This window comes from Hyla sarda, chromosome 4, assembly GCF_029499605.1.
Source record: "Hyla sarda isolate aHylSar1 chromosome 4, aHylSar1.hap1, whole genome shotgun sequence".
Lineage (NCBI taxonomy): Eukaryota > Metazoa > Chordata > Amphibia > Anura > Hylidae > Hyla > Hyla sarda.
In genome coordinates, this window is record NC_079192.1 from 56165844 (window position 1) to 56179655 (window position 13812).

A 13812-nucleotide genomic window follows, 5' to 3' on the forward strand; every position below is an offset into this window, starting at 1 on the left:
GCAACTTCCCGTCAGGACAGGGAAACAAAAGGGAACCCAGCTGGGACTCCCAATTTCTGGGCACAGGAAGGTTACTCCAGAAGACCGTGGTGTCATTGTAGCACAAGTGACACTGTCAAAGAGAGGATGAACACACCCTTCCAGGGAGATTGCGCCGAGGAAGGAAGAGATCAATGGCAGGACCCAAACAACAAACGGTGGCTGGACCGGCTGTCACCGAGTCGGACATTATTGCATAAATACCTCAACAAAGGAGAGTGCGAAGGCTGCATGAGCAGCAGTAGATAACCAAGAAACAGGAAGAGAGCCAGGCTGCAATAGTGGGCAGTAAGCACACAAGCATAGACAACGAAAAGCTCTTCTGAATCCTCTCAAAAAAAAAAATGGCCCAGCCAGATACCCCACCTATATGGTGGGAAGAGAGAGATGGCTCCATCTTGGCAGTAGATAGAGCTCAGCTAAATAGTCACCCTAGTGGAGGAAAAAACAAGGGGGAGCAGAGATTAAATTCAGGCACTGGCCATGCCAAGCTCCCTGATCCCCGTACCCCCTGTGGAAGGGGGAATGTCAAAGTGCACCAGGCACTGAAGGAGCAGGGAAATGCCACCCTACGGAAATGGGACAAAGTACTGGGTGGACGTAGCCCCTAGGAACTCTGCAACAACATATCGAGGTATGAAGGAGCCAATTTGTGTCCCCAGAGGGATCGGAATCCTGGACACTGGTGCTGGGCAAAGATGCAAAGACGTTGACTACAAATGCAAGTAAGAAGCACACACACAGCAACCAACAGTGTTGAGAGGAAAACCCTATCAGGGTGAAACCCTGTACCAGATGAGTGCCAACGGAGACATCCTGGGCATGTCTAAGGCAACAGAGCAGGCACCTGAGCCACCCTGCACAGGATCCCAGGAAAGATACCTGAAGGCATAGGAGTGGTGCTGAACTGTGTCGCCCCATCAGGCCCCATGCCAGAACAGAGGTGCTCAACCGCCACAGACCTGTGGAAAAAAGATCACAGGAAGGCCCGAAGCACCCCCCCCCCCCCCACCAACAGAAGGGAAGGTGGGCTCTACATGTGCATAGGGATCTTAGAATACGTAGGGACACAGACATGGTTAGCTCACGATAGTAGTGGGGTACCAAGACTGCAGACACAAAAGAAACCTCAGACATCAGAAAGTCCGGCAGTATGGAAGACAGGCTCAGAACCCAACGGTATGCCACAAACATGCCCCTAGCAGACCAACGTGGCACTCTTAAAAAAGGGGAACCGAGAGTGCTGCTGTTGCTGTGAAGGGCCATGGAACCTGCAGGAAACGCCCACGCCCCATCTCCTAATAGTGCCACACACCAGGACTGCTGTCGCAGATGCAAGAGATGAAGGATGTATGGGTGGCAGGAAACATGCAGAAACAGTCTGACAGGTAAAACAGGTCCAATGAACTCAGAGACACACTTTGTGGAACTTCACATGGAAAGTGAGTCACCGGACTTCAGTCGCTGGAGCGGCAGGAATGGGGGAGGTAATCTGGTGGATTAGAAAACCATGCAGACAGTCTGGCTATCTGGCATATTGACCATGGCCACATCGGGTCCCGCATTCAGAACCACACACAAAGGGGGTTACCAGCCTTAAGCCGTGAGAGCGTCAGGCATGGTATTTTTGTAAGTTATGGCGGTTCAACAGTATTTAGCGCTGAACCGCTAATCATATGTGACCCCCGGGCGCAGGGGGGTGTGACAGCTTGCCGCGGCTTGCTTCTCATTCATTTAAAGTGCCGGTGGGCCGCATCTCATTCATTTAAAGTGCCAGGGCCTGCATTTCATTCATTTAAAGAGCCAGCGGTCCACATTTCATTCATTTAAAGCGCTGCGGCCGCAACTCATTCATTTAAAGCGCCACCGCAACTCATCTGCGGCTGATAATTCATTTAAGAGGGGGGCCAGACCGGTATTGCGGTATAGGAAAAATTCACATCGTACAGAAAAAACATACCGGTATTCGGTATGAACCGGTATACCACCCAGCACTACAGGCATGTAAAGAGGGACTTGGTAAAGTAGGGAACCTTGCGAACCAGTATGTGGTGCATTGTATAGGGCACATGGAGTGACTAACTAGGAACTACACCTTGGCAGTGGGTTACCTGAACTTCCGTCCGTGGTGTGGGCAGTGTATGATAGTTGACCCAACATAGTAAACCATGCAGACAACCGTCTGGCTGACTGGTATAGGATTCCTGAATGCACAGGATCACGCCTTCGAACCCTCCCATAGAAAGTGGGGTACTGGAGTGCGGTCGATCTAATAGGTGACCTGGCAGTGTAGGAGACCCAGCAGACTAAAGTCTGGTTGACTGGCATCAGTCCCGTGTACCTTCAGGTACCCTCATCCAGATTCCTCACACCAGCAGTGAGATACGGGAAACCTGGCCATGCCCAAGGCAGCCCTGAGATGGGAGACCGATGGCGTGAAACCGTGCAGACAACAGTCTGTTGCATGTGGGAGAAAGGAAAGGCCTAGGAGCCATGGATAGTATCCCCGCCACCCTGGGAGATCGGGGGAAGGCTGAGGAGTATCCCCGTCACCCCGTAAAGGGGCCATAGGACACGCTGGGTCATTCCTTCGTACACCTCGCACAGCAGGGGGTACTGGAACTCCAGCAGCAGATACATCAGCCATGTAATGAGTGATAGGCGGTGGAAAAAACTACACAGACCACTGTCTGGCTTACTGGTATGGGTCCATAGTAAACAACAGGTCACTCCATCGGACACCTCGCACTAGTAGTGGGGTACCAGAATCCAGCCGCGGATGCGGCAGCTGTGAGATGAGTGACAGGCGAGACTACTGTCTGGAATATTGATATCAGGTCCAATCCCTGCCACACAGGGACACTTCCTTGGAGACCTCGCACTGGACGTGGGGATCCGGAGCACTAGCCGCAGATGCGGCAGCCTGTGGAGGAGGGACATATTGGAAACACACACCAAGAACACCCCCTTGATGGGTGTCCAGCAGACATGACAAAGGAGGAACTGCGAAAGCGTCCTTAGCGTCCACCAGGAATGCAAATGCATTCGGCCACTGCCACTCATGGTAGGGGGGTGACCGGAATTCGGCCGAGGGCACAACAGACATGGTATGGCACCCAGCGGTAGAGGAGAACAGTCCGACTGTATCCCCAGTAACTTCCAAGGGATTGCGAAATCCCGGGCAATGACCCCCATAGCGAATCCCATATGCTCCCTGACAGAGTGGGAACCCAGCAGAAAATAGGTATGCCAAAGGCGTACCTCAACTGAATCAATGTAATTTGCCATATCAGGTCCTGTTCAAGGTGAAGGAACCAAATAAAGCGGCCCCCATATACAGTCCCTATAAAAGAAGCCCAGCAGACATTAATCTGATAAGAACAGATATTACAGGCCTGTAATAGCTATTGGATGTCACAAGAGGGACCCCACAAGAAGCGATGAAAAATAAGGGCACAATTCAATTATTGACCACAAGAGGGCGCCAAACGCCCCAAATGGTCTGAGTGACCAGCAGTAGAGAAGCACTTTTTTTTTAGTGTACTAAACATGGCAGGAAGGAAGCGTGGGGTGCAAGGCGCCCTGCGCTGTTTCTGCCAACCTGAACCCCTAAGTGAGATGGGCTAGGATGCCCACACCATGTGCAGAACGCATGCGGGCAGCCCTAGGAGCGGACACGGCTCGGAGCAGTGCGCTATAGAAGCGCCTGCTAAGCTGCCGCACAGCTCAGAGGCCTGGAGAGCGGGCCGGGTGGAAGAGCTCCTGCTGGGCTGCGCTTAGGGGAGATCTACAGAGCTGCTCTGACCTCCGCAATGGAGAATAACGGCCATGGGTAAGTACCCGCCTGTCGTAAGGATGACCGTACAGTGCGCACACCTGGAAAGAAGGCGCTGCCTGGCCTCCCAGTTTGCACGCCGGCTCAGGGGGAGAAGGGCGGAGCCACGCACCGCCATAACCCCCTGAACTTCTGCTGGCTGAGTATGGAAGATAAGACAGCTGGCAGAGCGGAGGGACAGCAAGGCTGTTCAGAGGTGAGCCGGGAATGAAACACCTGCGGAGGGAGCTGCTGCAAAGGGCCAGCGGCTGTCCTCCAGGACCTATTAGGCAGAAAACACAACCCCCCAGGAGACCCAGAGCAAGCCCTACACATAATGTTCCCAATAAAGGACAGAGCCCATCTCTTAAAGAGGGGGGGGGGGTTGGACGGGGGTACATACTCACCTGCGGACGCCATCCTCTGATACTCACCCCAGGCGTCTTCAACCAGCCTATGGCCACGCTGCATCATGCCAGGCTGCCATAGCGAGGCGAGCAGGGGCAGTGGGGGACCCAGAACCAGGGTACAACCTCCAGGCGCTGGCCGTTGTCGATAAGTGGTTAACGGCCCATACTCTTATTCACCGTGCCCCTTTGTCACATGTGGGAGATCAGGTAGCGCCATGCTCCTGCCACCCAACTTAGAAAAATAACAAAGAAAAAAGAACCTAACTAGACATATTTAACTAGAAAATAAAAGACCAGGTCTGGGAGAGCTACCAGACATGTGTCTTGCCTTCTACTGACACTAGCTAAAACTGATTAACTCACTTCCAGTGGGCGGGTATATCCTGCCTTTTTTCCCTAGTGTCAGCACCTCCTAGTAGCAAGAGCATAAACCCAGTATCAGTATCGGTGTCCCCCACTTGGCCAAGCTAAGCGTGCATATGTATGATGTTGTCAGTAAAGACAGCTGTCTGACGAATTTCAATTTGGCCACCTACTGTCTGAAATGTATGATAACTGAGATAAAATGGGTTTGAATCGTTGTGCTGGTCCCTTTCTTTACGCGTGTCAGTAATGGGATGTGTGTAGGTATCGGATTCCCTCTACTAGATAGGATAGAGAACCATTGCGGTAAAATTTGTATGGTGGCATGCCGTACAAATACTTAACAGTCTACAGTCATCCAGCTATATCAATTCAAAATCAAGGATTCAGCAGCCAGACCCAGATAGATAAAGCGCCATGAAGGAAAGGTTGTTAAAATAAATGTTTATTGGTCTGCAAGTTGTTGCCAAACTGGTGGTATTGCAATCTTCATCACACGTTGAACCCAGTTACCTTCATGGCTTTAAAGTCTTTTTTCATTTTTTCCGGAATGCCAGTCATGTAAGAAAGTTCTGGAAGCAGTAGGACCAAACCTGACATCTGAATTTAAAGAAAGAATAAGCACACATAAATAGAGTATATATTCTACACAATGTATACAGTGCAGACACTCACAGCACCTTGGTCCGAGCATCTTTCCTCTCTTTGGGCCTGTGAACTAGGAGAGGCTGGTCCACTTCTTTCACTGTGATGCCGTAATTCTTACTACAAGATAAAAAACTAAGTTAAAGGGAAATAGTCTGCTTTTACTAATCTTTACTGTACTCTCTACACATGTGCTGGGCTACTGTGGAAGAATTTCCTACCAAAGGTCAGAGTAGAAGCCTGCATCTAAAAGGAGGCATGTGCATCCAGACAACTGGGGAAAGAAAACTGCTATAGCTACTGGCAAGTAACTGTTATGAAAACAGCTGGTGGTGAATGCAGGGAAGAGAGGCAAAGATACACAGAAAGTGCTAAAGCAGGCAACACCCTGTACTTGGTCGGGGTCAGAATAAAACCTTGTCAATTATTCTATTCTCCGAGCCCTGCTTCTCCGAGCTATAAGTCATTTGACTATTTGATTTTGATTTTTTTTGGTAAGCTAATGGGAGAGAAATGATACAAATTTGGTCAAAACAACACAACTAAAGCATACTGCATTATAAAAAAAAACTGCCAATGACCCAAAAACACCATTTAAAAAAAAAAAAAAAAAAATGCCTTAAAGGGGTACTCCAGGGAACTTATCAGACACTTTCCCCTATCCACAGGATAAGGAAAAAGTGTCTTAGGGCTGTGGGTCCGACTGCTGGGATATCCCGTGATCACCAGTACTGGGTGCCGGCAACTTACCCTTCCTCGGTGCACTCCAGCCCCTACCTTCCTAGACAAGAGTGACAGCCTGCTCAGCCAATCACTGGTTGTGGTGGGACAATGCTTCGGCTGGTGATTGGCTCATCAATTGCGTTTGTCGAGGAAGGCGGTGGCCAGAGCACATTGGGGCCCAGTGCAAGAGATCCCGGTGGATCCCAGTGGTCGGAGCCCCGGCGACCAGGCACTTATCCCCTATCCATTGGATATGGAACAAGTCTCTGATTAGTTCAGTTCTCTGGAGTACTCCTTTAAAGAAAGAAGCATTGTTGGAATAGCATTTTGTATTTGCATTATTGACTTCCTGCTAACTTCTGGCTGCTGTGTTTTTTGTGCTAAAAAAAGAAAGTAATGTATTTTTTTACTGGCATTTTCCCTAAACAATGTCATATGTGAAGACAGCTTTAAATCAGTAACGAATACTGATAAAAATTAAAAAAAAGTCCAGTTAGCGTTTTATTAACCAACCTGCTGCGACTTCTGGTTCCCGCACTGTGCTGTGAGGATGCACAGACACCAGCTACTGCTGCAGTTACCCTGTTATTGCATCCTGCTACCTGCACTTGGTACCTTTCACATCACCCACCCTGCCCCGCGAGTGTGAGGGGTCTCTCATGGAGAGATATTTTCTCAGAAAGGGCCAACGCAAACACTCTCAGACCCACAACGAAAGGCCGGCTCTGACCACATGGCAGACTCCCGGGCCTCCAGCCGTGCTCCCTCACCTACCTTTTCTGACCGTGAGTGCTCAGATGGAGGCGATGATCGGGACCTATTCTCCCTGGACTATGATAGATTGGCAGCTGCTGTGGCAAGCAGAATCGCCCCGAGTGTTCAGGCTGCTCTCACCGCCACTTTGCTGTCCACATTACAGCGGCTGCAGGCGGACGTGCAGAAACAGGGCCAAACGGTGGCAGCAGACTCCAGACCCTGGAGGTCACCTCAGGTGCAGTTAACCCCTGCATTGCGGCTCTGGAAGCTGACAACAAGCGTCTCTGGGTTAAAGTGGAGGATCTCGAGAACAGATCCCGGAGAAACAACTTGCGGGTCGTTGGGGTCCCTGAATAAATACCAGCATGAGACCCCGACAGGCTGTGTGAACAGATTGTACCTCAACTACTGGGCCTCCCCCACTGCTGCCGTGTCGAACGAGCCCATCGCCTAGGTCCGGACCTTTGTCCTGCACCAGAACCTATAACACCGCCTGCCCTGATGACCCGCACTAGACCGAGGCAAGTCATTGTAAAATACCTAGCATTTACAGATAAAGTTACTCTACTACGGGCTTTCCGCCAAAAGAGAGATGGCCTTATGTTTGAAGGAGGACGCTTGATTGTTTATGGGGACTTTTCGGCCGAAGTGACTCGCTGCCGCAAGCTGCTTTCCCCGATCTGCCCTACCTTACATAGGAAACAGATATATTTTGCCGTGGTGTATTTTGCTGTCCTTAGAGTCTACCATCCTGATGGTTCCATGTCAGCATTCAAATCGCCGGAGGAGGCAAATGAGAAGCTGGCGCAATATTATCCCACGCCGGAGGTGAATCATGCCCCCTTGCGGAGCACCACACTGCCGCAGTCTTATACCCCGGGACTTGGAGATATACACCTGTCCACCAGGATTACGGCCTCTCCAAAGGAACAATAGCAATACTCCATTTTGCCACCGGATGATTGATGGTCCTCAGAAACTCTTTCCTGCTGATCGGTTTCTCTTGCTCCTCTTCGGTTCCTGAGGCTCCGCTGCTGGCACCTAGCCCACTGCCTTCTTGGGCCCTGAAGATGCTCTCCAGTGACACTGACAGGACTTGAGTTCTTTGCGAAACTTTTATGCACAGTTACATGTTCGTAGAGGGGGGTGAGGATAGGAGGGCTTAGTTAAGGGGGGGGGGGGGGGGTGGAGATAATGTTACCTAAATCTACAAGGGAAATATTAACAAATGCAAAATGATGGAGGGGGGAAAGTTATTTGCCCTCTCGTTTTATTGCTATTATATTGTGCACTGTTCTCCTCCTGTCCTTTTTGTGCTCTTTGGGGACCCTGGTACACTGGTATCTGTTGCAGAGGGGAACTGGCACATGTTTATATTAAAGGTCTTTCCCAGATGAATGACCGAGGTTATTGGGTTTGCCTGCCTTTTGCAGTGGTGGGGGATTATTATTATGCTTCTGTAGTTTTATTTGTCCTGTATTTTCCTTCTAGATAGGAGTAGCTGGAAGAAGGGCTGCTTCCTTTATATATCATGGAGTTATTGTTCTTTTTCAATGTATGGGTTCTCATAGTACTGGGAAGAAGTAAAGCTGGGCGGGGGATATTCTCCCTACTGGGGGTATTTATTTTGTAGGGAGATCCCTGGGGATTCAGTATGGGGAAGGGTTTTTTTTTGCGTTAGAGGGGGGGGGGGGGAGATTTGCTGTGTTTCTTTATTTGCTCTGCTCGCTTTGGTCATCTGCTTTTCTTTTCTAATACTGGTCATTTTACATTTTATTTTTCCCACCTGACATACGTTAACCCCTTAAGGACTCAGCGTTTTTCCGTTTTTGCATTTTCACTTTTTCCTCATCACCTTCCAAAAATCATAACGTTTTCAATTTTGCACATAAAATTCCATATGATGGCTTAATTTTTGCACCACCAATTCTAATTTGCAGTGACATTAGTCATTTTACCAAAAAACGGAAAAAAAATTCATTGTGCGACAAAATTGAAGAAAAAATTAAATTTCTGTAGTGTGACCGGCGGCGGCGGCGGTCCCTTACCTGATCTACTGCCGCGATGATGTGCGGCTCCCTGGAGAAGACTACAGAAGCCGGTGAGTAGTTGCCTAACAACATCTGGGGAGGGGGCTAAACTTTGCGCTCTCTAAACTGTAGTGCCCCCTCCAGATGTTGCAAAACTACAACTCCCAGCATGCCCAGACAGCTGTTTGGGCATGCTGGGATTTGTAGTTTTGCAGGATTTAGAGGGCTGCAGTTTGCAGATGACTTTGCAGTGATCTATAAACTGTAGTCCTCCAGATCTTGAAAAACTACAACTCCCACCATGCCCACACAGCAGTATGCTGTCTGGGCATCCTGTGATTTGTAGTTTTGCAACATCTGGAGGGCCACAGTTTGGAGATCACTCTGCAGTGGTCTCTGAACTGTAGCCCTCCAGATGTTGCAAAACTGCAAATCCCAGCATGCCCAAACAGCTGTCTTGCTATGCTGGGAATTGTAGTTGCGTACCTCCAACTGTTGCATAACTACATCTCCCAGCATGCACTTCGGTGATCAGTACATGCTGGGAGTTGTAGTTTTGCAACAGCTGGAGGCACTATGGTTGGAAAATACTGAGTTAGGTAACAGAACCTAACTGAAGGTTTTCCAACCAGTGTGCCTCCAGCTGTTGCAAAAGTGTGTACAGGGTACATTCACACAGGCAGGTTTACAGTAAGTTTCCTGCTTCAAGTTTGAGCTGCGGCAAATTTTCTGCCGCAGCGCAAACTCCAAGCGGGAAACTCACTGTAAACCTGCGCCAGTGCGAATGTACCCTAAAAACACTACAATACACTACACTAACACATAATAAAGGGTAAAACACTACATATACACCCCCCTACACTGCCCCCCCGCCCCCCCCCCCCAATAAAATAAAAATAAACATTGTACGGCAGTGTTTCCAAAATAGAGCCTCCGGCTGTTGCAAAACAACAACTCCCAGCATTTCTGAACAGACACTGACAGTCCAGGCATTCTGGGAGTTTAGCAACAGCTGGAGGCACCCTGTTTGGGAATTACTGGTGTAGAATACCCCTATGTCCACCCCTATGCAATCCCTATTTTAGTCCTCAAATGTGCATGGCGCTCTCTCACTTCAGAGCCCCGTCGTATTTCAAGGAAACTGTTTAGGGCCACATATGTGGTATTTCCGTACTCTGGAGAAATTGCACTACAAATTTTGGGGGGCTTTTTCTCCTTTTACCCCTTATGAAAAGGAAAAGATGGTGTCTACATCAGCCGGTTAGTGTAAAAAAAAAAAATTCTTTTTACACTAACATGCTGGTATTGCCCCATACTTTTTATTTTCACAAGAGGTAAAAAGAAAAAAAGACCACCAAAATTTGTAACGCAATTTCTCCTGAGTATGGAAATACCCCATATGTGGGCGTAAAATGCTCTGCAGGCGCACAAAAAGGCTCAGGAGTGAGAGCGCACTATGTACATTTGAGGCCTAAATTGGTGATTTGCACATGGGTGGCTGATTTTACAGCGGTTCTGACATAAACACAAAAAGTAAATACCCACATGTGACCCCATTTTGGAAACTACACAACTCACGGAATGTAACAAGGGGTATAGTGAGCTTTAACACCCCACAGGTGTTTGACAAATTTTCGTTAAATTTGGATGGGAAAAAGAAAAAAAATAATTTTTTAACTAAAATGCTGGTGTTACCCTAAATTTTTCATTTTCACAAGGGAAAATAGGAAAAAAAAGCCCCCAAAATTTGCAACCCCATTTCTTCTGAGTATGGAAATACACCATATGTGTATGTAAAGTGCTCTGCGGGCGAACTACAATGCTCAGAAGAGAAGGAGCGCCATTGAGATTTTGAAGAGAAAATTTGTCCGGAATTGAAGGCCACGTGTGTTTAAAAAGCCCCCATAGTGCCAGAACAATGGACCCCCCACCCCCACATGTGACCCAATTTTGGAAACTACACCACTCAAGTAATGTAATAAGGGGTGCAGTGAGCATTTACCCCCCACAGGTGTCTGACAGATTTTTGGAACAGTAGTCCGTGAAAATGAAAATAGGAGATTTTTTAACACTTACCGTAAAATCTCTTTCTCGAAGGATCCATTGGGGGACACAGACCGTGGGTGTATGCTGCTGTCTCTAGGAGGTATGACACTATGGCAACAAGAGAATTCGGCTCCTCCCAGCAGGATATACCCGCCTCCAGGCCCTGAGGTAATCAGTTTTAGTACCAGAGCAATAGGAGAGGTCAAGGAAAAAACACGAACTGTCCAAGAACCAGATGAAAATATATAACTGAACACACCCTCCGACAGAGAACCAAAGAGAAAACCCAAAAGGGAGGGAGCTGTGTCCCTCAATGGATCCTTCGCGAAAGAGATTTTACGGTAAGTGTTAAAAAATCTCCTTTTCTCTATCGGCTCCATTGGGGGACACAGACCGTGGGGCGTACCAAAGACGTCCCTTGGGTGGGCAGATAATCAGACAGGCAGACGGCTGTTCCACTGCCGCCTGCAGCAGTCTACGGCCCAGACTAGCATCAGCCGATGCGAAGGTATGAACTTGGTAGAACCTCGAGAAAGTGTGCAAAGACGACCAAGTAGCCGCCTTGCAAATCTGCGAGGCAGAGGCTTGTTCTGGAGATGCCCCAACAGAAACGGGTAGAATGAACCACAACCCTGAAGGGAGGAATCTTCCCCCTACAGCGATAGGCTTCCGAAATGGCAGACCGGATCCACCGAGAAGTGGTAGCCTTGGAAGCGGGTTGTCCCTTACGACGACCTTCCGTAAGGACGAAAAAGGAATCGCACTGACGAAACAAAGAAGAGATAGAAAGGTAATACCTAACAGCCCAAACCACATCCAGTTTGTGGAGTAAATGCTCCCTAGGATGAAAAGGAGCGGGATAAAAGGATGAAAGAACAATGTCCTCATTGAGATGAAAGGCCGAAACAAGGCAAAACTTAGGCAAAAAGGAAGGATCTAGCCGGAAGACAACCTTGTCCTGGTGAAGCACCAGAAACGGAGAACGGCAGGAGAGAGCTGCCAATTCAGACACTCTCCGAATGGAGGAAATAACAACAAGAAAACGCCACTTTCCAAGAAAAGAGGCGCAGGGACACTTCCCCAAGGAGTTCAAAAGGAGTACCCCCAGAACCAGATTCAAGTCCCAAGGGAGAGAAGGTGACGATAAGGAGGGGCAGCATGCGCCATTCCTTGAAGGAAGGTCCGGACATGAGAATTAGAAGCCAGAGGACGCTGGAAAAGAAAGAAAGGGCCGAAACCTGACCCTTAAGGAAACTGAGAGACAACCCCAGTTCCAATTCCGACTGCAAGAAAGAGAGAAGATGGGAAACCGAAAATGTAACAGGACACAAGAGCTGAGCTTCACACCAACTAAAATAAGACCGCCAGGTACGGCAGTAAATGTTTGCCGAGGAGGACTTATGAGACTTGAGCATGGTGCGAATGACTTGGGAAGAGAAACCGCGGCTCTCAAAACCGCGGTCTCTAGTGGCCCGCAACGCCGTCAAACAGGGACGGTAATAGGGGTGGCACAGGAGACCTAAGATAGGAGGTCTGGATGATAGGGAAGGCGCAACTTTAAGTCGTTCAGGAGCCTGACCATGATGACATACCACGCCCGCCGGCCCCAGGCTGGGCCACTAGAATGGCGGAAACGTCCCACTGAGAATTTACTCAAGACCCCGAAAAGAGAAAAAAGGGAGGAAACAAATAAGGTAGGGCAAAGCCCGACCACCAAATAGACAAGGTAGGTCAAGGCTTGACCAAGAGAGAGGAACGCTTCGGTTGTGGCGGGACCAGCAGAGGTCCACACCTGGAGCGCCCCAGGGGTTGCAGATCACAGCAAGAAGCAAGCGAAGAACAAATTGCCCTAGGCCCCAAAATGTTGAAAGTGAGAAAGTTTCACGGGGGGCCAAGACCCCAGACCGGGCGGTCCCTTAAAACACCTCCCCAGTCTGACAGACTGGCAGGGATAGACAGGAAGGAACACCCCCGAAAAAAAATGAGGGGGAAAACGAAGCCACCATAGAAGGGACCAACAAGACTGACGAGAGAGGACGATCTTGCGGCCGAGAGACAATGGAGACCTGTCACATCGGAAGAAAATCACCAGTTGAAGAGGTCGGTAATGAAACTGGGCAAATGGCACGACCTCCACGGCCGCCGCCAATCAACCCAGGACATCCATGCAAAAGCGAATGGAAACTGGAGCAGGGAGCCGAAGGCATCAGACTCTTGAACAGAGTCGGCGGAGTAGAAAGCGGGCAGAGGCAGCATCGAACTGGAGCCCCAGGAGAGCGGTTGGGCTTGTCCAAAATGACCACCCAACCGAAGTGAGACAAAGTCTGGAGGTTGAGACTAAGACTCTCCAGGATATGACCAACCAACCGAAGTGAAACAAGGTCTGGAGGTTGAGACTAAGACTCTCCAGGATCTGGGTCCTGGCTGGAGCTCAGATCAGGAGGTAGTCCAAATAAGGAATCACGGAAACAACTGTTGTTCGTAAAAAAGGCTATCACAGGCGCCAGGACTTTGGTAAAGGTCCGGGGAGAAGTGGCCAGATCGAAATGGATAGCCACAATAGAAAATGACTGTCCGGACCTGCAGAGCAGAGGAACCGCTGATGACTGGGAAACAATGAGAAGTGGAGGCAGGCATCCTTGATGTCCACTGAGGAACGAAACTCCCCTTGAACCATGGATGCCAGCACTGAACGGAGAGACTCCATTCGGGATGGGAACGCAAGATGCTGGCTGAGATACTCGAGAACCAACACTGGGCGAACAGAAACGCCTTTCTTTGAGACCACAGAGAGGTTGGAATAAACCTCGAAAACGTTCCCCTGAAGTTGCATGTCCAGGCATCCCGGAGGGTAAGAGGCGACCAACCACCCGAGAGAGGTCGGCGGGTGGGGGCGACCCTTCAGGCCGAGGAAGGCGTATGGGGCCTGATGGGGCCACCAAACGGCCGGAACGGATAGCCGACCTTCGGGAGGAATGGGATCGGA

General features: G+C 49.4%; 1 protein-coding gene across 5 annotated transcripts in view; it reads right to left on the minus strand.

Moving 5' to 3' along the window:
• PIWIL2 (piwi like RNA-mediated gene silencing 2) overlaps positions 1–13812 on the minus strand; it is a 204614-nt gene that overhangs the window by 74592 nt on the left and 116210 nt on the right. For all 5 annotated transcript variants that reach the window (XM_056571072.1, XM_056571068.1, XM_056571070.1 and 2 more), the window contains 2 exons: positions 5307–5391; positions 5140–5226 (listed from right to left, as the gene is read on the minus strand). In XM_056571072.1, coding sequence (XP_056427047.1) covers positions 5140–5226; positions 5307–5391 — 172 coding nt within the window. The remainder of the gene's footprint in view (positions 1–5139; positions 5227–5306; positions 5392–13812) is intronic.